The sequence below is a fragment of the Ursus arctos genome, unplaced genomic scaffold, assembly GCF_023065955.2.
Source record: "Ursus arctos isolate Adak ecotype North America unplaced genomic scaffold, UrsArc2.0 scaffold_6, whole genome shotgun sequence".
NCBI lineage: Eukaryota > Metazoa > Chordata > Mammalia > Carnivora > Ursidae > Ursus > Ursus arctos.
This window is the reverse complement of record NW_026623078.1, coordinates 53,281,648-53,306,378: the sequence shown is the minus strand read 5'-3', so window position 1 is coordinate 53,306,378 and position 24,731 is coordinate 53,281,648. Positions and strand designations below refer to the sequence as shown.

Sequence of the window (24,731 nt, the reverse complement as noted above, 5' to 3'; positions counted from 1 at the left end):
ATTTACTACTAGCCAGGTCTGTGGATTTATCAAGCCTGTAAAATATGTGGATACCCATTGGCTTTAGAATGCATGAGTAGCAGCTTCTTCTCTGATGCACCCACATATTTCTGTTCCCACTGATTGAGTTATACCTTACCAAATCAGTTGTCTTATTTCCAATCTTATTTATACCTATTGTATTTGTATTGTAATTACTGTAGTTTAATTAAGTGTGTAAACTAATATATGAGAATGAGAAGAAAGTTGTTTCTATAAAACCTTAAATTGAAAGCTTTGGAAAACTCAGTAAAGATGACTTGTTAAAAACAAATTCTGGGGTGCATGGGTGGCTCAGTCAATTAAGCGTCTGCTTCAGCTCAGGTCATGATCTTGGGGTCCTGGGATGGAGCCCCACATCAGGCTCCGTGCTGAGCAGGCTCCCTGCTTCTCCCTCTGCCCCTCCCCCTGCCTGTGTTTTCTCTCTCTCTCTCTCTCTCTCTCTCTCTCATAAATAAATAAATAAGTAAAATCTTAAAAAAAAAACAACCCACAAATTCTGTAGAATTAGGTGTAAGCAAGACAAGTATAATAAGATTGGGAGGGAATCCTACAAGAGATAAGAACTCTGCACTCAGACTATTCTACCTTACGTATGTTAAAACTAGGAAGTGTAAGTGATGCATTAGGTCGCTTTGACTCTATAGCAGAAAATGAGTAATGAATGTAAATTACATGTTTAAGTTAAATAGTTTAAGGCATATATCATTTTCTTTTCTCTTTTTTTTTAAGATGGTACGTTTTATGTTATGTGTATTTTTTTTTAAAGATTTTATTTATTTATTTGACAGAGATAGAGACAGCCAGCGAGAGAGGAAACACAAGCAGGGGGAGTGGGAGAGGAAGAAGCAGGCTCCCAGCGGAGGAGCCTGATGTGGGGCTCAATCCCAGAACGCCAGGATCACGCCCTGAGCCGAAGGCAGACGCTTAACAACTAAGCCATCCAGGCGCTCCCATATATCATTTTCTTATGATTCATTCCTTTAGAAAATTTCTAACCACCAGTTTGGATCATTTCAAATAAGAGGGCTTCTACTGTATTATTATTACTATTGTATTATTGTTTTTTCCTTTTTGTTTTTTTAAAGATGTTATTTATTTATTTATTTGACAGATAGAGAGAGCGAACAAGCAGGGGGAGCAGCAGGCAGAGGGAAAGGGAGAAGCAGACTCCCCACTGATCAGGGAGCCGGATGTGGGGCTCAATGAGGGGCTTAATTCCAGGACCCCAGGATCATGACATGAGCTGAAGGCAGCTGCTTAACCAACTGAGCCACCCAGGCACCCCTCCTTTTTGTTTGGTTTTGAACAAAATCTTGGTTCACTTCTTTTTTTTTTTTTTTAAGATTCATTTATTTATTTTAGGGGGTGAGGAGGAGGGAGAGAATCTCAAGCAGGCTCCCTGCTGAGCGCAGAGCCCCGAGGTGGGGCTTGATCCCATGACCCTGAGATCATGACCCTGATATCACAACCCAAGCTGAAACCAAGAGTCAGATGCTTAACCAGCTGAGTCACCCAGGCGTCCTTTAGGTCACTTCTGAAAAGCAAATACAAATGGTTACAGGGGTTTTGTTTTTGTTTTGTTGTTGGCTTTGTTGTTGTTTTTGACTGCCTTTCTCTTCATCTCATGTATTCTTCAGTTAAGCAGAGATGGCTAGAGAAACTTTCATCTGGGGTCATCCAAAAAAAAAAAAAAAAAGGAAAGAAAAATGACAATCTGGAAACACAAGTTTATGCATTGGTGGCTTTCTGTATAGTTTAGAACATTTCTGTTGTTTTTTACTACTATTTTAACAGGTTAAAAACACATTTCATGGTGAAATCTTAATCTAGCATTTAGTGACATTAGAGGGGCTGCAGAGTTCTTCAGAACACATTTGGGAAGTCTCTGCTTGCTTTCTGGTTTCTTCTCTTTCCATTGTCCCTACAAATGGTTAAGTCCAGACTTAGAAAGTTACTTCCAGTTCTTTAAAAATGTCACATTCCTGGGTGCCTGGGTGACTCCGTTCGTTAAGCAGCTGCCTTCGGCTGGGGTCATGATCTCAAGGTCCTGAGATCAAGCCCCACATTGGGATCCCTGCTCAGTGGGGAGTCTGTTTCTCCCTCTCCCTCTGCAGCTCCCCCTGCTTGTGCTCTGGTGCTCACTTTCTCTCTCTCAAATAAATAAATAAAATTTTTTTTAAAAAGTCACATGCCATCATGCCTTTTTCCCCATTGCTTTCTGTTCTAAAATATAGGTTCTTAGTCCAGGTCCATAGAGGATATTCCAGAGATCCTAGAGCTTTGGAATGTATGGTCCTCCTGACATTGTATTAAAATGTGTGTGGATTTTTTAAAGCATCATGAAAATAAGCAATATATCATCTTTAGCTCAATCCAGAGGTTTATGTTACTTAAGCCCTCCTCTCTTCACCATTGCAAACTCTTTCATAATGCTCTCCTAATCCAACTTCTTCTCTTAACAATGCACACGTTATCAGAATGGAACAGGAAGAATATAGGTACAAAAGTGAGTTTCATTCTTTTTCTAAACATTTTATTTATTTATTTATTCATGAGAGGCAGGGAGAGAGAGAGGCAGAGGGAGAAGCAGGCTCCCAGTGGAGCATGATCCTGGGATCATGACCTGAGCTGAAGGCAGACACTTAACCAACTGAGCCACCCAGGCATCCTGAATTGCATTCTAATTGAAAGGTGCTAGTCTTCAGCAGTTTTCATAGATCCTAACATTGATCAATTATTCAGTCAGTATTTAAAAACTCCCTCAGGGCCAGGGTGCTTGGTACCAAAGAGTTACTGCTTATGATGGTTCACAAAGCAAATACAGTGAAGGTAAGGAATTCCAGCTCTGAATACATGCCCGTACCCCAGGGACAAAATATATAAAGGCAACACAAACAAAAAACTTGACAGCTTCCATTTAAAAAATTTGCTTAAATATTTGGGGGAATGAATATCAACTAAATGCCAGGTACCATACTGGGTTCTAGGGATTCCACAAGAGTAAAGTTGGTTTTTACTCTCAAGAAGCATAGTCTAGAGGAGACTATAGACGAATAATTAGGAATTAAATTGCAGTGAGCTGTATGCTATGTTAGGGACCTAACCCAGGCCTTTAGGGCGATGGGGGAAAGGGAAATGTGGGAGCACTCAGAAAAGGCTTGATTTGTGTGGTTATCAGGTTATCTCAGTGATGTATTGTGGTCTTATGTTAAATTAAATTCAAAAGGTATCCAGTAACCCAATCACAAGATAAAGAGAAATTAGCAGCCCATTCACTTACTTAGTTAATGGTTTTGTTTTGTTTTTAAGGTTTTATTTATTTTATTTGAGAGAGAGAGAGACAGCCAGCGAGAGAGGGAACACAAGCAGGGGGAGTGGGAGAGGAAGAAGCAGGCTCCCAGCGGAAGAGCCTGACAAGGGGCTCGATCCCAGAACTCCGGGATCACTCCCTGAGCCGAAGGCAGACGCTTAACGACTGAGCCACCCCGGCATCCCTTACTTAGCTAATGTTTATTGATGTTATGCTTGACACAGTACTCTGGGAGCATCATAATAAATAAAAAGTGGTTTCTACTCTCCAGGGCCTACAAGTGGTTTATCTTGGAAGGCCTACACCTTCAAATAAGTAGTTACAAACTAAGACAGTCTCTACTCTAACGACCGTATGTGTGCAGTGTGCAAGCCTTACCTGCATTTGTATAGCCTCAGGCTTTGATTTTTTGTCTTTTTCTCATCTTGCCTTGCCTTAGCACATTTGCTTCAGAGATGTGTGATTGGCGGAAGCAATGATAAGGACAAAAGAACGTGATTGACCTGGCACTGGGGAGAGAGAGACAGTTTGAGTTAGGAGTCCAGAATTTAAATGTATCCCAATAATCTTGATTTATACATTTTAAGCCTAATTGTATATACTTTGCATATATTCATTAACATGCAAGGTACGACTCTTCTGATACTCTTGCTGACTATTAAAATATACACATATATTTTAAGTACTTAAAATATGTATATACCTGGCACTGTCCCTCTTTGGAATGCCATCATTTACAAGTAGTATGTATACAGGTGTATGTGCTTCTCACTTGATTCCACAAAGCTTTGAGCCAGCCCACGGTGAGACCATCTGTAATAATGTTAACAAGTAAATAATAATAACAAATTGGCATAAGGGAGGGTTCAAATGAACAAAGGTTGGTAATTTGTTGGTAAGGAGTTTTCAGGTAAGTATTATGATAGTTCAGATTAGTAAAGAAAACATTAAAATAAGAAAATAGAAAAAAAAAATAAAGTAGGGGCACCTGGGTGGTTCAGTCAGTTAAATTCGGTTTAGGTCACAATCCCAGGGTCCTGGGGTCAAGCACCCTGCTAAGTGGGGAGTCTGCTTCTCCCTCTCCCTCTGAACCTTCCCCCTACTTGTGCTCTCATGTGCTCTCTCTCTTAAATGAATAAATTTAAAAATCTTTAAAAAGAAAATAGGAAAGTGGTTTATAATAGTATTCTGTTCATGCCAGCATCCTATCTCTGAGAAAGGCATTGAAGGGGCGTTCTGTGCACAAACTTAGAAATTTGCACACCATGACATTTATGGATCTAGTTTTGTGCTTATCCTTAAAGTAGCAATAATGACAATTTTGTTGCATGCTTATTATGTACCAGGCTCTGTTTAAAGCACTTTTAATCATCAAGATTAACCTACGAGGTAAGTGTTATTTTACTGATAAGGAAAAACCAAGGCTCAGAGAAGTTAAGCAACTTTTCTATGGTCACACAACTAAGCAAACACTATTAACCAGGAACAGATAACAGTAAAGGATTCAACCCAGGCAGAGGGGCTCCTCAACCTATGCTTCTCTTTAACTTCCCCCAGTGTGTGTTTAAATATGAATAAAGAGGGAATGTCTACACAAAATGGGTGTTTGTGCTTTATTTTCCACAGAGATTATCTTCAGATACCAATGAAAATGAAGCAAAGTCAGATGAAGAGCCACTCCTACGAAAGAGTTCTCGCCGATTTGTCATCTTTCCAATCCAATACCCTGATATTTGGAAAATGTATAAACAGGCACAGGCATCCTTCTGGACAGCAGAAGAGGTAAGTGTCATTACCTTTGCCGGCAGGCGCGTTCTGTAGTGCAGTGTCACATCTGCTGTCATGGGACATGGAAAAATGTTAACTTAGATTGTAAGATACATTGAGTAAGACAGTTGTATAAGATAATGCTTGAAATTACAGAAACTAAATGCAGTGTTCTCCAATGTTTTATGTTTAGATTGCAGTCTGTAAACATGCTTCCTGCTGCAAAAATGGTCTCTCAGTCTGCCAGGTTTTTACTTCCAATATATTTTAGAACATTTTCTATTTTTAAATAGGCTTTTGATTTGCTGTGACCCAAGTAAGACTAGTCTTTATTTATGGCCAGCAGCAGAATCAATAAAATTGCGTTATGGCCAAAAAATGAGAGTGAACGCCTTAGGCACCCTGCTTTCCATTGAGAAACTTAGCTGATTGTGCAGAAAGGGCCAGAGCAGAGAATCTGACTGCACTCACTTCTGAGCGGCCAGCCGGAGCTCCTCCCGGTCCAGCCCCGCTCTCAGTCACATGAAACCTGGCACTGCTGCCCCAGCAGCCAGGACAGCAGGAGAATGCTGGATGTTAGGGTGGGATTTTCCACCTAGAAAATGAGTTGAACACAATAAATTAGAAAATACTGAATGGTTTGGCAAGGACAGTTGGTCATGTAAGTGGTTGCTCTGTAGTCTTGAGTGAACACGCAAATAATCATTGTCTTCATCTTTGAATATGATGGATGATACCTGCATTGCGTACTTGCTGTGTGTGTGTGTGTGTGTATTTATCTATATAAATAGATAGAGATATGTATCTATTTTTCAGAAGATTGTTTCTGTACACATAAACACGCACTGTTAAGAATGTACGCTCTGGAGCCAGATGGCCTACGTACATATTCTGACTCTACCACGTACTAGCTATGAAACTGGGAAAATTGCTTAACCTCTCTGTGTGTCCTCATTGGAAAACTGAGCTAACGGTACCCGGTTCATTGGGTTATTATAAGGATTAATGAGATGAGTCTCATGAATGAGATCAGTGAGATGTTTAGAATGCCACATGGTGCTTAGTAAGCACTAAATAAATGTAAGCTATTTTACACAGAATGAGGGAGATTTACATTAGAAATCAGAAGGCACCAATTGTTGGAGCTTCGATGACACTAATTTTACCCATTTATCCACCTGTGTTATATTGTTAAAAATCTTAGTTATACTCTCTCTAGTTAACATACAGAGCAAAAAACCCAAAACAAAATAAAACCCAGTATTTTCAAATTGGGTCATACTGCTTGGCACACCTGACTGTTCCTAACTGTGGTTTTCTAGGATGTCCTTTTTAGATATGGTTAACAGAACAAGTGGAGTACACAGGTGGCTTTTTCATTCATCATGTTAAAAAGCTACTGTGATACTTGGGTTTCTTAAAATTTATTTGAAAATTACTTGCATCTTTTAGCAAATGTAATACATGTTGTATTATGACTAAGAAACACTAATTAAAAAATTAAAATACACAGGTTGGTACGTATTTTGTTTAAATACACATTTTAAAAGGAAGTCAAACATATAGTTCCACATATTTTTCCTTTAAACAAATTATGACAGCTTTAGACTTCATTGTTTTATCTGTGGTTTAACTTTATTCCTAAATATGGCAATCATCAGAAACCTTGATTCAGAAGAAAAATGTCTAGGGTTTTGGATTTTTTTTTTAAAGCTACCAAGCAATTCTAATAACCAGCAGTTTGGAATCAATATTTGAAAGTGAAATTGAGAATTTGTTCGAAGAAGATATAGCTGGGTAGGAAGGTTTACATTTTAAGAATGGGACATGACTATTGTAGTATAAATGAAATGTATAAGACTTTTTAAAGTTGAGTGTTGGAAGAGTTTTATATTTAAGAGTGAGCATATTATAATATAAAATTTAATATCAGGAGTATAACACATAAAAATTAGGAAGGTGTCCTTCAGTTAATCCTGAGTTGAGCTCTTAAGAGAATAGGACCTGATATCTAGCTTCTGTGTTTTAAAAGATACGTACAGGTATACCCCCCAACCCCATTGTATCTCCAACACTTATTTTTTTTTTAAAGATTTATTTATTTATTTGAGAGAGGGAGAGCAGAGTGGGGAAGGGACAGAGGAGAGGGAGAATCTCAAAGAGACTCCCCGCTGAGTGTGGAGCCCAATGTGGGGCTCAATCTCACCACCCTGAGATCATGACCTGAGCCAAAATCAAGAGTCAGATGCTTAAATGGTTGAGCTACCCAGGTGCCCCTCCAACACTTATTACAGAGTCTGACATGTAGTAGGTGCTCAGTAAACATTTAAAGAATAAAGTAACAGGAAAAAGAATTTCAAAAAAGAACACAAATAAGGAAATGTTAATCCTTTTTGGAATGGTCAAAGAGATTAGGGCTTTGTTAGATTAAATAAAAGGACAAAGGACAGCTATATATTTCAAATGTTTATGAAGTTTTTGTGAAAAATACTTAGAGATCTTCCTAAGACAAAATAATATCTATAAGGTGTATTTAAATACTAGTTTAAATTGTAGATTCCATCAAACTCTAGAGTGCCTTACTCTATTAATTCCAAGGACTAGTTCTAATAAACATATTTAAAAATATATATATTTTAAAGATTTTATTTATTTATTTGAGAGAGAGAGAGCACAATTGGGGAGGGGCAGAGGGAGAGGGAGAAGCAGGCTCCCCACTGAGCAGAGAGCCTGACGTGGGGCTCTATCCCAGAACTCTGAGACCATGACCTGGGCCAAAGGCAGACGCTTAATGGACTGAGCCACCCAGGTGCCCCTCTTTTTTTTTTTTTTTTAAGGTTTTATTTATATAAGAGAGAGAGAGCACAAGCAGGGGGAGGGGCAAAGGAAGGGGGAGAATAGGCTCCCCACTGAGCATGGAGCCCATGCGGGGTGCCATCCCAGGACCCTGAGATCATGACCTGAGCAGAAGTCAGATGCCCAACTGACTGAGTCACCTAGAGGCCCCCCATTTTAAAAAATGTCTCTATTCCCAGAAGAAGCCATACCTTTAAATTGCTTTAAAACCGAGGTTGTTACATGCCTGATATTATTTTTGGTTATAAAAGTAGATTGGCTGGTGGTAAAGTAGCAGCTACTATTGCTTAACAGGTAGCTAATCTAACACTACAGTAAGTATTATATGTCATGTTAAAGCAATGGCTGCTGAAAGTCATTAGTTTATTCTGCCTTAGTTAGCCAGAATATAGAGTCCTTCAAAATGCTTTTATTTTATTGTGTTCCTTTGTAATAGTCTTAGACAGTTATGGGTTGCTATAATAATATCTTAGATGGGATGGCTTACAAACAACAGAAGTTTATTTCTCATAGTTCTAGAGGCAGATTTGGTATCTGGTGAGGTCCCAGGTCCTTCTGTTTTTCATATCGCAGAAGGGGTGAGGAAGCTCTCTGAGGACTCTTTTATAAGGGCACTAATCCCATTCATAAGGGCTCCACCCTCAAGACCTAACCACCTTCTAAAGACTCCATCAATCTCCAAAACCATCCCATTGGGGATTAGTTTCAAACACATGAATTTGTGAGTGGGGGGGGGTGAACATTCAGTCTATAGCAGTTATGTTAACATTTTTTCCTTTTTCACACTTTACTGCTAATGAGTTGTCCCTCCCTAACTTTGAGATGGAAGTTAGTTTTCCAAACTCTTTGAGAAGAATTAAACACCAAGTTAAAATTTTTGAAAATCTTTTTATTTCAGGTTGACTTATCAAAGGATCTCCCTCACTGGAACAAGCTTAAATCAGATGAGAAGTATTTTATCTCTCACATATTAGCCTTTTTTGCAGCCAGTGATGGAATTGTGAATGAAAATTTGGTAAGATTTTTGTTGTTTTTCTGTTTCCATTTAGCTGAATGATGATAATGGCAGTAAGATAGTTATGCTAAGCCTGAAAAATGACTTCTAGAAAATGAACTAGATATAACTTAACTCTCAAAGATGTTTTTCTGATGAAGTGTCAGAGAAAAGGATACATTTCTCCCATTTGACCAGCAAAATATCATGAAATCAAACATATTATGCCAATCAAAACTACTTACAATGCATAGACATGAGTTCAATTTTTACCCTTAGATAGTAATCTCAATAGAGAGCCTGCACCTTAATAACCCTTCTGGAGCTCTGTAAGAGAGCATGGCATTCTGGCTTCCCATTTTTAAATTTGTATTATGGTTGGCCAGGAGGCATGCTTTCTTGTTAGAGAGAATTAGAAAGATGCAAACTTTCATCATGAATTAGAAGGGGCTTCAATCGATCTGTCTGCTGTGGGGAAAACAAAAAGACTTAAGGTCAATTTTACAAAGCAAAGGAATTATTTTTGATAGCCGTTCTGAAATATACTTGGCTTTATAGGAAGTATCTCCACCTATTAGGTCAATTCATTTAATTGCTTAAGAATACATTATGCAACTAATTTATTGTGGAGGATTGATAGATAATCCTGCTTAAAATACATAAATTCTGTCTAACCTGTTTGTGGCATGATAGGTAATTTTTAAGTGATAATTCTGGTGTCCAGGTTCTGATTTTCAGTGTTTAATGAAAATCCACAGAATTGGATATGTTTCCCTTATTTTTGTAGGTGGAGCGCTTTAGTCAGGAGGTACAGGTTCCAGAGGCTCGCTGTTTCTATGGCTTTCAAATTCTCATCGAGAATGTTCACTCAGAGATGTACAGTTTGCTAATAGACACTTACATCAGAGATCCCAAGAAAAGGTATTACCATTGGGATTTTACTTACAAAGGTTTATTGCTATTGCTTATGTTAAAAGCAGAATTTACTCCAAAACCAAATGTTAGAGAAAAATTATTCAAATGTTTTCTATTGTTTAATAATGTGTTGGGTTAAAAAAACTTGTATAGAACCAGTTCATCTTTGGGTAGTATATCTTTAAAACTTGTGTAGCACATTGTGTTTAGAAATTGAATACTAACTTTAGTCAATTTTGTATCAAACCAGATCCAAGTCACTAATTTGAATTTTAGTTTCATTTCTATACTTTGTGGACATGAAAAATACAGAAAAATGACAGATCTGATTGCATATCATAGGGTTGCAATTATTATTGATGATTAATGAAAATTTATTATTAAGAAAAACAAATGAATAACTTTGCCATTCTTTTGTTTTTACAGGGAATTTTTATTTAATGCAATTGAAACAATGCCATATGTTAAGAAAAAAGCAGACTGGGCCTTACGATGGATAGAAGATAGAAAATCTACTTTTGGTAAGTAGCTTTAATTTAAAAATGATCAGATTTACCTCAGTTGACATAACATTTTTTTTGTGGTGTGACTATCAGGTACTAATCAAAGTCCCAGAATGGAAAAGAAGTACAAATGTCTCCACGTCCACCTTTAGTAGAATCATTATTCCTAATGATTAGGAACCAGTGATAAAATAATCTAAAGCTGTTATCTGTTTCGTTTAATAAGTTGAAAGTTAAAAGCTTAAGATGTCAGTACATAATTACAGGTAAATAAAAGTCATATAGAATCTGACAAGAATATTGTAGCAATCAGTTTGTCTCTGCTTTCATGAATGTTTATTTAAGGGAGTTAAAGCAAGTCAAAGTCACATTTTTTTCAGGGAACAAATATGTAGTTTCTGAAAAATTATACATAGTAGTTGCTCAATAAATATTTAATTTAATTAAAATATTCAAATACTTCATTTGAATAACTCTAAGTACATGTCTCATACTTATCTATTTCATAATTAGTGGTCTTTACTTTCTGGTTTTATTCATTATGGGGGAAGCAAATCTCAAAATTTTTGGTCTCAGGACTTCTTTGTATTCTTAAAAATTATTGAGGACTCTCCTATTGGTGTGGGTTATTGATATTTCCATATTAGAAATTAAAACCAAGAAACTTAAAAAAATATTTATTAATGCATTTAAAAGTAATTGTAATAACCCATTATATTTTATTATAAATAACACATATTTATGAAAAAACACTACTTCCCCCCTCCTCTAAATTTTGCAAACCTTTTAAATGTCTGACTTAATAGAAGACAACTGGATTGTATTTGCTTCCACATTCAATTTGTTGCATAATATTGCTGTAGTTTCTTGTATAGTTATGAAGAAAATCCAGTCTTATTCAGATGTGTAGTTAGAAAAGGGAAGACTAGGGGTGCCTGGGTGGCACAGCGGTTAAGCGTCTGCCTTCGGCTCAGGGCGTGATCCCGGCGTTATGGGATCGAGCCCCACATCAGGCTCCTCCGCTATGAGCCTGCTTCTTCCTCTCCCACTTCCCCTGCTTGTGTTCCCTCTCTCTCTGGCTGTCTCTATCTCTATCAAATAAATAAATAAAATCTTTAAAAAAAAAAAAAGAAAAGGGAAGACTATTTTACCAGGCTTCTCAGATTATTGTGGATATGTCATGTAGCCTCTGGAAATCACCACTGTACACTCAGGTGAGAAAGATAGTAAAAAAAAAAAAAAAAAAATAGTGTCTTAGCATTATTATGAAGATAGTTTTGACCCCACAGACCTCCTCAGTCTGTGGATTTCCAGGGACCCCCTGGACCACACGTTGAGAACCAGTGATGTAGAGTAAGGTATGAGACAAGCCTGTTATATATCAGGGAAAAACCAGATATGTTTGCATTGCTTTCAGTTCATTTCAAGAATGAGAAAAGTGATGGTTTTCAGTGTGCATAAAAATTATCTGGGAGTTTTGCAGAAAAACCTCAGGTAGGACTGAGGAATCTGCATTTTATACCCAGCTGATTTTCTCACAAGTGGTTTGAGATACACTGGCTTTAAAGAAAAAAGGAGATAAATATCAAGGTGTTCAATATGCATTGAAAATAGTATGGCTGGATACCGATGGAAAATGATGAACAGGCTTGCAGCTAGCATGTATTTCATAACTACCAAAGAAAGTAACCTAGAGAGAAAATAAAGGAGGGTGGCAGTCACTGTGTGACAACAGCAGGGTTCCAGCTAAATTCTGCATATTACTTGCTCTCAAGGCAGAGCCATGCTGCAGATGCAGAAAAAGCATTAGACAAAATTCGGTATCCATTTATGATAAAAACTCTCAAAAAAGCAGGTATGAGGAAACATGCCTCAACATAATAAAAGCCATATATGACAAACTCACAGCTAACATTATACTCAATTGTGAAAAGCTGAAAGCCTTTCCTCAAGACCAGAAGGAAGACAAGGATGCCCACTCTCACCACTTTTATTCAACATAGTATTGGAAGTCCTAGCTGGAGCAATTAGGCAAGAAAAAAAAGGCATCCAAATTGGAAAGGAAGAAGTAAAACTCACTATTTGCAGTGACATGATATATATAGAAAATCCTAAAGACTCCATAAAAAAAAAACAATTAGAGCTAGTAAATAGATTCAGTGAAGTTGCAGGATACAAAATTAGTATACAGAAATCTGTTGTGTTTTTATACAATAATAACTATCAGAAAGAGAAATTAAACAATCCTATTTACAATTGCATCAACAAGAATAAAATACCTAGGAATAAATTTAACCAAGGAGTTGAAAGACCTGTATATTGAAAACTCTAAGACAGTAATGAAAGAAATTGAAGATGCAAATAAATGGAAAGATATTCCATGCTCATAGATTGAAAGAATCAATGTTGTTAAAATGTCCATAATACCTAAACAATCTACAGATTAAATGCAATCACTATCAAAATTCCAATAGCATTTTTCAAAGAAATAGAACAAATAATTCTAAAATTTATATGGAACCACAAAAAAATCTCAAATAGGCAAGCAATCTTGAGAAAGAACAAAGCTGGAGGCATCATGCTCCCTGATTTCAAACTATTTTACAAAGCTATAATAATCAAACCAGTATTGTATTGGTATAAAAAACAGACATGTAGATCAATGGAACAGAATAGAGAGTCCAGAAATAAAACCCATGCATATATGGTCAATTAGTTTACGACAAAGGAGCCAAGAATATACAGTGGCAAAAAGACAGTCCCCTTGATAAATAGTATAGAGAAAAGTGGACAACTACAAGCAAAAGAATGAAACTATGAATTGCTGTCTTACACCATACACAAAATTAATTCAAAACAGATTAAATATTTGAATGTATGACCCCAAACCTTTAAAAACCAGAAGAAAACATAGGTGGTAAACTTCTTGACATAGGTCTTGGCGATTATATTTTGAATCTGACACCAAAAGCAAAAGCAACAGAAGCAAAAATAAGCACGTGGGACTTCCTTCTGCACAGCAAAGGAAACCATCAACAAAATGAAAAAGCAACCTACTGGTATCTTACAAGGGGCTAATATCCAAAATATATAAAGAACTTATATAACTCAATAGCAAAAAAAAAAAAAAAAAAAAAAAGATTTTAAAATGAGACTAAAAGGAGAAGATCTGACTAGACATTTTCCCAAAAAGTACATATAGATGGCCAACAGACACATGAAAAGATGCTGAACATCATTAATCATCAAGGATATGATCAAAACCATAATGATATTACCTCACACCTGTTAGAATACCTATTATCAAAAGATAACAAGTGTTGATGAGGATGTGGACAAAAGGAAACCCTTACACTATTGGTGGGAATGTACATTGGTACAGCCACCGGGGAAACCAGTGTGGAGGTTCTTCAAAAAATTGAAAATAGAGCTACTATATGATCCAGCAATTCCTCTTCTGGGTGTTTAGCTGAAGAAAATGAAAACATGAATTCAAAAAGATATATGCACCCTCATGTTCATTGCAGCATTATTTATAATAGCTAAGATATGGAAACAACCTAAGTGCCCATCAATGGATGAATGGATAGAGAAAATGTGTGTGTGTGTGTGTGTGTGTGTGTGTGTGTGTAATGCATATTAATTAGCCATCTCACCATTTGCAACAACATGAATGGACCTTGAGGGCATTATGCTAAGTGTAGTAAATCAGACAAAGACAAATACTATATGATCTCTCTTATATGTGGAAACTAAGAACAAAAAAACCTAAAAACTAAAATCTGAGTTCATAGATAACAATAGATTGGTGGTTGTTAGAGGTGGGGGGTAGGGGTCAGGAGAAATGAGTGAAAGGGGTCAACAGGTTTAAAGAAAAGAGGGGCTATATGGCTTACTTGGACAAATGTCAGTCATCAGCAAAACAAACAGGCTAATGTGTAAACTTTTGAAAAAAAAAAAAAGAATAAATATTTCCCATTACAGTTGACTCTTGAACAACATGGGTTTGACCTATGTGGGTCCACTTATACACAGATTTTTTTGATAAATGTAGTACAGTACTATAAATGTATTTTCTTTTTCTTACGACTTAATAAAGTTTTCTTTAGCTTTATTGTGAGAATACAGTATATAATACATATAACACACAAAATATGTGTTGACTTATCTGTCAGGCTTCTAGTCAACAGTAGGTTATTAGTAGCTAAGTTTTTGGGGAGGCAAAAATTGTACATGGATTTTCAACCGCATAGGGGCTTAGCACCGCTAACTGCCATGTTGTTCAAGGGTCAACTGTACATGCAAAAAAAAAAAAAAATCTAGAATTCCACATATTTTGTAGAAGATCCTGAGAACAAATAATTGGAAGTATAATTTTAAAGAATAAGCTTTGGGGGCGCCTGAGTGGCTCAGTCAGTTAAGCATCAGACTGTTGGTTTTGACTCAGGTCATGATCTCAGGGTCATGAGATTGAGCCCTACCTCAGGCTCCACACTCAGCGGGGAGTCTGCTGGAGATTCTCTCTCCCTCTGCCCCCCACCGCGTGTTCTCTCTCTCACTCTCACTCTCTAAAATAAATAAATAAATCTTAAAAAAAAAAAAAAAAGAATAGGCTTTGTACCAACTGAAAAAATATAATAAAAAACAATTTCCTGAAATGGAGGAAGACATAAATTTATACATCAAAAGAATCCTTCATTATGTAGGACCTGCATAATAAAGAACTATACACTCTGAGTGAAATTATTGAAAGGCAAAGTTAGAGGAAATACGGCAGAAATAAAGTTACTGCCTAAAGAAAAAAACCTATACTCTACTTTCCCATCTCTAAAACAATTCATGAGGCCTTCACATTCATTATAGCTTTTAGAAGAAATATTTTGGAAGTCTCTTTTTAATTTACATCTACTCTTGAAATTTGTAAAGTTTACCTCTCTCAATCCTTTCCAAAAAGAATAGTCTTCTATAACAATTTCTGTCTTGATTTTCATTCTTTAGCATTCACGTGAACGCGTAGAATAGTTAAAATAAAAATTTCCTCCTATACAATTACAACACAATGTTTGTATTATAATCTAGTTCTTTTACATTTAAATGTGCACATGACATTACCTTAAGGACAATGAAGAAGGCATCAGTTTGTAACTATCCATTATCTTACTAACAGCAAGATGAGAATATAGTAATCTGTATGTTAAAATAAGGACAAATCTTCATTTCAAAATATAGCTAGCCTAAAGAGCCAGTTTTTTTTAAAGACCATAGTAATTATTATTATACTTTGTATTTAGTATATAGTACACTAAAGACTTCTCTTAATAATTCCTCTACACAGTATATACTCAATAAGAACTTACGTAATTTACATTTCTTCTGTTATTTTTTCTAGGTGATTTTTAAAATTGTAGAAATAAAATGTTATAAAAGTTTTTCTGATGTTTTGGGCTACTAATAGACAAGTATTTGATATAATTGATCTGATTTTATTTATTTAAGATAATCAGGGAAAAGAGCGAGAACAAACCAAAGCGCTATTTAGAGACTGCCAGAAATATTTAAGAAATATTCAAATTTAAGTCATCTTTCTTTTTGAAATTTAAGTATTACAATTACCTTTGTTCTGAAAGTTATTAAGTATTCTGGATCAGATTTTAGCAGTTTTCATAGAATGAATAGTAATGTCTTTTATCATCTAGTGCTTAAATATTTTTTATTGATTCAGTTCAGAACACATTTATTAAGCACCTGCTCTGTTTTTCGTCCTGTGACAGTACTGGGATACAAGCTGTGATGTTATCGATGAAACAGGCCTGTAGTTTGTTCAAGCACTCAACTGCCTTTATCCCGTAGTCTTATAGACCAAACCTTTCTCCCTAGACAGACATATATATAAATACTTCTCTTGAGCATATGCAATGTGGTGACATTTGTTTGGGTGAGACTTACAATCAACCCCTAGAGACAGTGTTACAGATATGGTTCCAAAGGAGATGGGCTTCTGCAATGTCCTTGCCTAACAGTGAGTAACCTTTGAAACTGGGCTTTACCTATTTAGCAGAAGATAGTATTTTTGCTTATGTGATAGGATATTTTATCCAACAGATATACTTTCTCTCTTTAGCTGGATTCATATATTTTTTTTAATTGCAGGTGCATGGCAATGTTTTTCGAAATGTTTACTGCTAATCTCTAAGATATTTTAGGTTTCTAAAAATAAAACCTCAGCAACCTCCCCTCCCTCAACCAGAAAGAGGGAGACATTTGTCATAAAATCTTATCTTCTACTCTCTATTCCAATACACGCACACACTTACATGCACATACTACACTCATAGACATGTGTGGTGTGCAGATAAATCACTTTTTTTTTTTTTTGAGTAGGGAAAGATCTCCTTTGTCCAGATACCAAGAGTGATAGGAGTCCAATGTCTGATACGAGATTTCAAGTAAACATACCTATGTACCCTTCTGCTGTAGTAGGTAGAGGTGGCATTATTTCCTCCTCTGAAGACCCTTGGCCATGGCACTAATTTGTTGATTTTGTTTCTTGGCAAAATAGTTGTGATATTGGTATAAATATATATATGTTAAAAATATGTATATTTTATAGACATGAGCTTGAAAATGTCTACAGGATGTGATATTTCAGAAAATAAAACTATTTTATGTCTCCCAGGGGAAAGAGTGGTGGCTTTTGCTGCTGTAGAAGGGATTTTCTTCTCAGGATCTTTTGCTGCTATATTCTGGCTAAAGAAAAGAGGTCTTATGCCTGGACTCACATTTTCCAATGAACTCATCAGCAGAGATGAAGTAAGGAATCAACTATTCTTCTAGTTGTATTTGTATTCATATTTGGTGTTCATTTATTTTTCTTTCCCCTGGAAAATGCTGATGATGACACAGATATCCTGGTCATTAAAAGAAAATAGGAAGTAATTTCTTCCTTGGTTTTTAAGAATTGTATTTTTCTCCTGCCTCTTACTGTTGCTCCTCAGTCTCCCCTGCTCATCCTTAAATATCATCAAATCCTGGGTCCCCACCTTGGCCTCTCTTCTTCACTATACATGACCTCCTGGCTGATCTTATCTATTTCCATGGGATCAGCTACCATTTAGATGCTCGTAAACAACCCAAAACTTGGGCACAGACATTCTTTCCTGAGCTCCGAACCCAGGTGTTCAAGTGCATGTTAGTTTCTCCTGGAAGGCTCCACAGATACCTCAAACCTAATATTTCAGAAATCAAACTTGTTCTGTTTTCCCTGTCTCTTTGAGTGGTGCTACCTTCTATCCAACCATCCACATTTGAAATCTGGGTGTCATTTTAGATTGCTTTTTTTCTTTCTCAGCCACATCCAGCCAGTAATTAGATCTTGTCTCCCTTTGCCTGCGATAACCCTTTCCATCTTCCTGCCATTTTTTTTTTCATCTGTTGATTACCTTCTTACAAGTGGCAACTCAAAACTTCTCTGACTCAGGTGGAATTGACCACTCTTTCCTTTATGTATCCCTTTGAAATGGAATCTGTCCCTAACACATGCTGTACTTCTTACCTCTCTCCTCTGCTGGACTCTAGGCTCCCTGTGTGCAGACACCTTGTCTTACTTTTCTCCCTGTTCTCGGGGGTTAGCCCATCACAGCCTTCAGTTCATATGTATTGACTGCACTAATCCTGGCCCCTCAGTTTATTCCTAAGTGACCTTGTTATTAACTTCTCTGAGCCTCATTTTCTTCAACTATAAATCTTGACAGGTCTTTGTTAAAATAAAATGAACCAGTATGTGTGAAAATACTTTATAAGTGCCATAAAATGCTTTGTATAATTTTTGTAGTTTCATGTCTTTCAATTCCTAATAATTTTTATCATAATTTAGTCTGTGGTGATTATTGAGAATTAAGAGAATAAAATCACTCAGTCTTAGCAGAGAGAGATAATCACTTTTAGTATTTCATTGTATTTCTTTTTAGACAGTTTTCTACATTTAAACCTATGTAGATATATATGAACATAATTTTATAATTTGAAATATTCTTTTTTCATATTTTTATGAGCTGAGATATTTTTAGCAGAACAGTGTGAGAATTTTTCTGTGAAATTAAGCATTTTTTGGAAAGAGTAGTTTTAAAAAAAAGAGTAGTTTTGTTATATATATAATATTCTAATGAAACAATGTATCACTTATTTGACTATTCTGTTCTTGGAAATTTAGGTTGTTTCCAGGTTTTTTATTTCTTTTGCTATAATGCAAAATGAATATCTTTTGTGTATAAGCTTTATCCCATTTTCATATTATTTTCCTAAGGTAGATTGCCTAGAAGTAGAATTACTACGTTATAAGGTACGAATATTTTGAGGTTATCCATACTACTTTGCAAATTTCTTCCCAGAAATTTTATAGAAAGCCCCACCCAGCAACGCATGAACATGTCTTTTCTTACCATAACCTAACCAGAATTTGCATTTATGTTTTAAATATTTGACAAAGTTGATAGGGTTAATGGTTTCTCATTATTGGTTTTATTTGCATTTATTTGATTACTACTTAGAGTGAACTTTTTTTTCTGTATTTACCTATTCTTGTCTCTTGCCTCTATTTCTGTTGCTGTATATTCCCAGTGCATAGTGACTGATAGGGGGGCTCTTTCAATAAGTGTTTGTTTATGAATTTTTGTTATATTTATTGTATGAATATAATATAAAATATTATTTTTGTCACATTTTTGCAAATATTTTCCCAGTTCGTCCTTTGCTTTTTAATTTTGTTTTTTCTTGTAACATACAAAAACCTGAAATTGATGTGATCTACTTCTAGAGATTAGTTAAGTAATCACACATATTTTCCTCTTGACTTTATAACATCTAACTCTGTAATACCATTGGACTTTGTTTAGTATAAGTACAGAATTTAGTATAAATGTAGTATAGGATAAGTTAGAATTTAACTTAATTTTATTTCATACACTCAGGAAATTTTTCTAGTTCTCCTTGTTAAGTAATCCATCCTTCTCCACTGACTTGTGACGTCTTCTGTATTATATATTAAGGTCTTTAAGTGTACTCAAATCTGTTTGGGGGCTCGTTTTTCCTTTCATTAGCCTATCTGTCAAATTTCATGCCAAACAAACTTTTTTTTAAGGAGGGGGAGGGGCAGAGGGAGAGGAAGAAAGAGAATCTCAAGCAGGCTCTGTGCCCAGTGCAGAGCCTGATGCGGGGCTAGATCTCACAACCCGGAGATCATGACTTGAGCCAAAATCAATAGCGGGATGCTTAACCAACTGAGTCACCTAGGCGCCCCCAAACACTTTTATGTTTTGATAACTAGTAGGATAAATCTCATAACTTTCCTATTAAAACTGTTTTTACAAGATTCTGCCCAATTATTCTTCCAGATTAATTTTTTAATTGAAACACATTTGACATATAATATGGGAATTTAAGATATATAACATGTTAGTTTTGTACATTTATATATTGTGATATGACCGCCATTGTAGCAGTAATTGGTACCTCTATCACATTACTTATCCTTTTTTTTAGTTGTTCAGATAATTAAGTTCTAGTCTCCGATTCTTTTAACTAAAAACAATCCTATTGAGATTTTGATTGGAATTGCTTTAAACCTCAAAATTAATTTTATTTACTTATTGATTTAACAATATGAGTGCCTACCTTTGATTTACTCATCTCCGTAATAGGTAGCTAGCTGTCAGTTCTAATCAACACTTCTTTAACAGCTTTCATGGTTTATTTGAAATTCAGCCTTTGGTAATTTGAAGTTTCCTCTTGAGTCCAGTCTGGGAAAAATGTTTGCCTAACAAATCTTCTAAGATTAGCCATTCAAAGAGGGGTTTTTTTCCGATGGTTTCTTCTGGGAATGATAACTAGGAAAATAATCCTTGGAATACAACCTTTGATTTGAGTCTTATCTTTCATTTGTCTTTGGTTTTTGTTGATTTATTTAGAAAAACCCAAGCATACTCTGATTTGTAATCCTTTAAGGTGCACATTCCTTTGTCCTCCTCGCCCCTTGGTGGCTTACAAAATTACTTCTTTTTCTTTGTAGTTTAGAAGTGTTCATTGACTCTGCCTTGCTTAATTTTACAGTCTCTAGCTTAATTTTGTTTGGCACTGCATCATCTTTCCCTGTCTCTGGCCTCTTTCTTTTTTTGTTTTGACTTTTTGCAATTACTTCTGTTGTTTTCAGCTTTATACCATCTGTTCTGTGTTTTGGAATCCTGATTATTGTAGGTTGGATCTCCTTGCTCTGTTCTGTAATTATTTAAAGCTCTATCACATTTCTTGCATTTGCATAACCATTCTGTTCTCAAGGTATTTCACAAATTTATTTTCTTCTTTGGTTATCTGCAGTGTCATTTCTGCTTTGTACAGCTTCAAATGGCATTCTTAATTCTTTCCATTTTCATTGCACTGAATTTATTTTTATCTTGAGCCATTCTTATTTAATATAAATGTTGTCTTTTTGAAATCTGAGTTTCACCTTTTCTTTAAACACTTATTGTTTTCAATCATTTCTCAATTTTTTTAGCATTAGAAATGAATGAATTTTCATTTCAGCTCTTGCTTTGTTTTCCTTTCCAAAATGATTTTGGTTGCAGATTTGTTGTTGTTGTTGTTGTTGTTGTTGTTAGTTAATTCATCATTCCTGTTGACAAATTAAGATTTGCCAGCACTGAATATTTTTCATGATAGGTTGTTATAGTTGGCATTTTAATGAGATTTGAAGGAAAGTAGTTCCTGGTACTATGAATCCCTCTTTTATCTTCCAGAAATTCTGTGTTGCATTCCTAGAACCTACTTTATATGATGCCTGACACATGACAGTGTGAAAATAGGTGATTAAACATTCTTTGACAGTGGTATTTTTCTTCTGTTTTAGGGGCTTCACTGTGACTTTGCTTGCCTGATGTTTCAATACTTAGTAAATAAGCCTTCGGAAGAAAGGGTCAGGGAGATCATTGTTAATGCTGTTGAAATTGAGCAGGTAAGCAGGGAAGCTTGTATGATTAGCACATCTCTTTTTTCTCTGATGTTTGTCCCATTATTGTATTGGGTTGACTCAGGAAATTGCCACTTGTAGGTCAAAGCAAATATCAGCAATTTTATATAGTCAACCTGACAGTACCAACAGATGATACATTGCAATTATTATGTCAGTTGGTAATTTGGTTTGTAAGTAAATGTTATATGTTAAAGTTTTATGTATACTAAAGTCTATTTCAGGACTGTTTTTTTCCGTCTTACTGATCTGTCACATTTTATGCCATAGCAAACTATTTGAATTATTTTAGCTTTATTTATTTTTTTTTTTTAGATTTTCTGCTACTGAAGGGCAGTAATGGTTTCTTATTTGTTTTGTATTTTCAAAACTGAGCAAGGTACCTAGCTTGAAGCACACATTAAATGTTTATAGAATTAGTAAATCAATGAATTAGCAAACAGTAAAACTTAATATATAGAATGTAAAAATCTCTAACTACAAATACCTAGATGTTCCACTTAGCATGTTTTTTATCATTTGAAAGAACTAGTTTAAAAGTAAAATGAATTTAGAACGGAGTTAAGATGGCGGGGGAGTAGGGGACCCCTTTTTCAGCCGGTCCCCTGAGTCGAGTTGGATAGGTACCAGACCAGCCTGAACATCCACGGAATCAGCCTGAGATGCAGGAAGATGCATCTGGATCTCTACAAATGAACATCTCCAGCGCTAAGTATTGAGGTATGAAGCGGGGAGCCGTGAAACCGCGCACAGATATCGGAAGATAAACGGAAGGGGAAGGGAGCCGCCGCGTTCAGGCGCTGGGAAGCAGTAGCCACCTGCACAGGGGAGCGGGCGGACTCGCAGATGGCACCCGCGAGAGAACAGACTGTGACCGTGAGCGGAGAGCGCGCGCCACCAGACTGAAACGGAACTCCGGTGTGCTCACTGGAACCAGACTGAGACCGGGAGCTCTGGGAGCGCGCGGGGGCGGCTGGCGGCTGGCGGTGTTAGAAACACAAAGGACAGAGATGCGCCGGCCCTGGAAGTGAGGGCTGGGACTCCGGGTGTGGGGCGCACATCCCGGGACGCTGCAGGGTTGAGCAGCACCAACAGAAACAGAGTTAAAGTGGCCAGAACATCAGTGGAGAACGGTCCGCGATCCCTCTGTTCTGAGACAGAGGCTGAGATTCGGCCGCTGCTGCTCTGACTCTCAGAAGAGGCACAGAAAACCGGCAAGGAAAGCCGCCAGAGAACAAAAGCCTGGAAATACCGGCTCACAGTGTACCCATCCCCATCTCCCCTCGCAGGGGACATGGAGACTCTACCCAATCAGGGTTGCCTGAGTATCGGCGCAGAAGGCCCCTCCCCCAGAAGGCAGGCTGAAAAATCAAGAAGCCCACATCCCTAAGATCCCTATAAAACAAGGGCGCACGGCCTGGGTCCTGGTCAATAATTTGGGCTCTGGACAACCCCGCAACCTCTCCTCATCAGAATGACGAGAAGGAGAAATCCCCCCCAGCAAAGAAAAGACAATGAGTCTGTGGCCTCTGCTACAGAACTAATGGATATGGATGTAACCAAATTATCAGAAATGGAATTCAGAGTAACAATGGTCAAGATGATGTGTAGACTTGAAAAAAGTATTGACGAAAATGTTAATGAGAATATAGAATCTCTAAGGGCGGAAATGAGAGCGAATCTGGCAGAAATTAAAAATTCTATGAGCCAAATGCAGTCAAAACTAGAGGCTCTGATGGCCAGGGTGAATGAGGCAGAAGAACCATATCAGCAAATTGGAGGATGGGTTAGTAGAAGAGAAAGCTAAAATAGAATCTGGACTTTAAAAAATCCACGCTCAAGAATGTAGGTTACGGGAGATTACTGACTCAATGAAACGTTCCAGTGTCAGAATCATCGGCATCCACGAGGGGGTGGAGAAAAACAGAGGTCTAGAAGAGATATTTGAACAAATTGTAGCTGAAAACTTCCCTAATCTAGCAAGGGAAACAAACATTCATGTCCAAGAGATAGAGAGGACCCCTCCCAAGCTCAACCACGACAAACCTATGCCACGTCACGTCATAGTGCAATTCGCAAATATTAGATCCAAGGATACAGTATTGAAAGCGGTCAGGGCAAAGAAATTTCTCATGTACCAAGGCAAAGGTATCAGAATTATGTCAGACCTGTCTACACAGACCTGGAATGAGAGAAAGGGTTGGGGGGCATTTTTAAAGCTCTTTCAGAGAAAAACATGCAGCCAAGGATCCTTTATCCAGCAAGGCTGTCATTCAGAATTGATGGAGAAATAAAGACCTTCCAGAATCGCCATCATTGACCAATTTCATAATCACGAAACCAGCCCTACAGGAGATATTAAGGGGGGTTCTATAAAGGTAAAAAGGCCCCAAGAGTGATACAGAACAGAAAGTCACAATCGATAGAAACAAAGACTTTACTGGCAACATGGCATCATTAAAATCATATCTCTCAATATTCAGTCTCAATGTAAATGGCCTAAATGCTCCCATAAAATGCACAGGGTTGCAGATTGGATAAAAAGACATGACCCATCCATTTGCTGTCTACAAGAGACTCATTTTCAACCTAAAGATACATTAAGACTGAAAGTAAAGGGATGGAATACCATCTTTCACACCAATGGACCTCAAAAGAAAGCTAGGGTAGCAATTCTTGTATCAGACAGATTGGATTTTAAACTAAAGACTATAGTTAGAGACACAGAAGGGCACTATATTATTCTTAAAGGATGTATCCAACAAGTGGATATGACAATTATAAATATATATGCCCCCAACAGGGGGGCAGCAAGATACACAAGCCAACTCTTAACCAGAATAAAGAGACATATAGATAAAAATACGTTAATAGTAGGGGATCTCAACACTCCACTGTCAGAAATAGAACACCCAAGCAAAAAATCAACGAAGAAACAAGGGCTTTGAATGCCATACTCGACGAGTTGGACCTCATAGATATATGTAGAACACTACATCCCAGAACCAAAGAATACTCATTCTATTCTAATGCCCATAGAACATTCTCAAGAATAGACCATGTCCTGGGACACAAAACAGGTCTCAACTGATACCAAAAGACTGAAATTATTCCCTGCATATTCTCAGACCACAGTGCTTTGACATTGGAACTCAACCACAAGGAAAAATATGGAAGAAACTCAAACACTTGGAGACTAAGAACCATCCTGCTCAGGAATGACTCGATAAACCAGGAAATCAAAAATCAATTTAAACAATTTATGGAGACCAATGAGAATGAAAACACAACGGTCCAAAACCTATGGGATACTGCAAAGGCAGTCCT

General features: G+C 36.8%; 1 protein-coding gene across 2 annotated transcripts in view; it reads left to right on the top strand.

The window, feature by feature from the left end:
* The window catches only part of RRM2B (ribonucleotide reductase regulatory TP53 inducible subunit M2B), a 64,845-nt gene that overhangs the window by 5,561 nt on the left and 34,553 nt on the right, over positions 1–24,731 (top strand). For both annotated transcript variants that reach the window (XM_057308110.1, XM_026495615.4), the window contains exons 2-7: positions 4,979–5,134; positions 8,874–8,990; positions 9,757–9,890; positions 10,311–10,405; positions 17,064–17,197; positions 21,285–21,389. In XM_057308110.1, the coding sequence (XP_057164093.1) occupies positions 4,979–5,134; positions 8,874–8,990; positions 9,757–9,890; positions 10,311–10,405; positions 17,064–17,197; positions 21,285–21,389 (741 nt within the window). The remainder of the gene's footprint in view (positions 1–4,978; positions 5,135–8,873; positions 8,991–9,756; positions 9,891–10,310; positions 10,406–17,063; positions 17,198–21,284; positions 21,390–24,731) is intronic.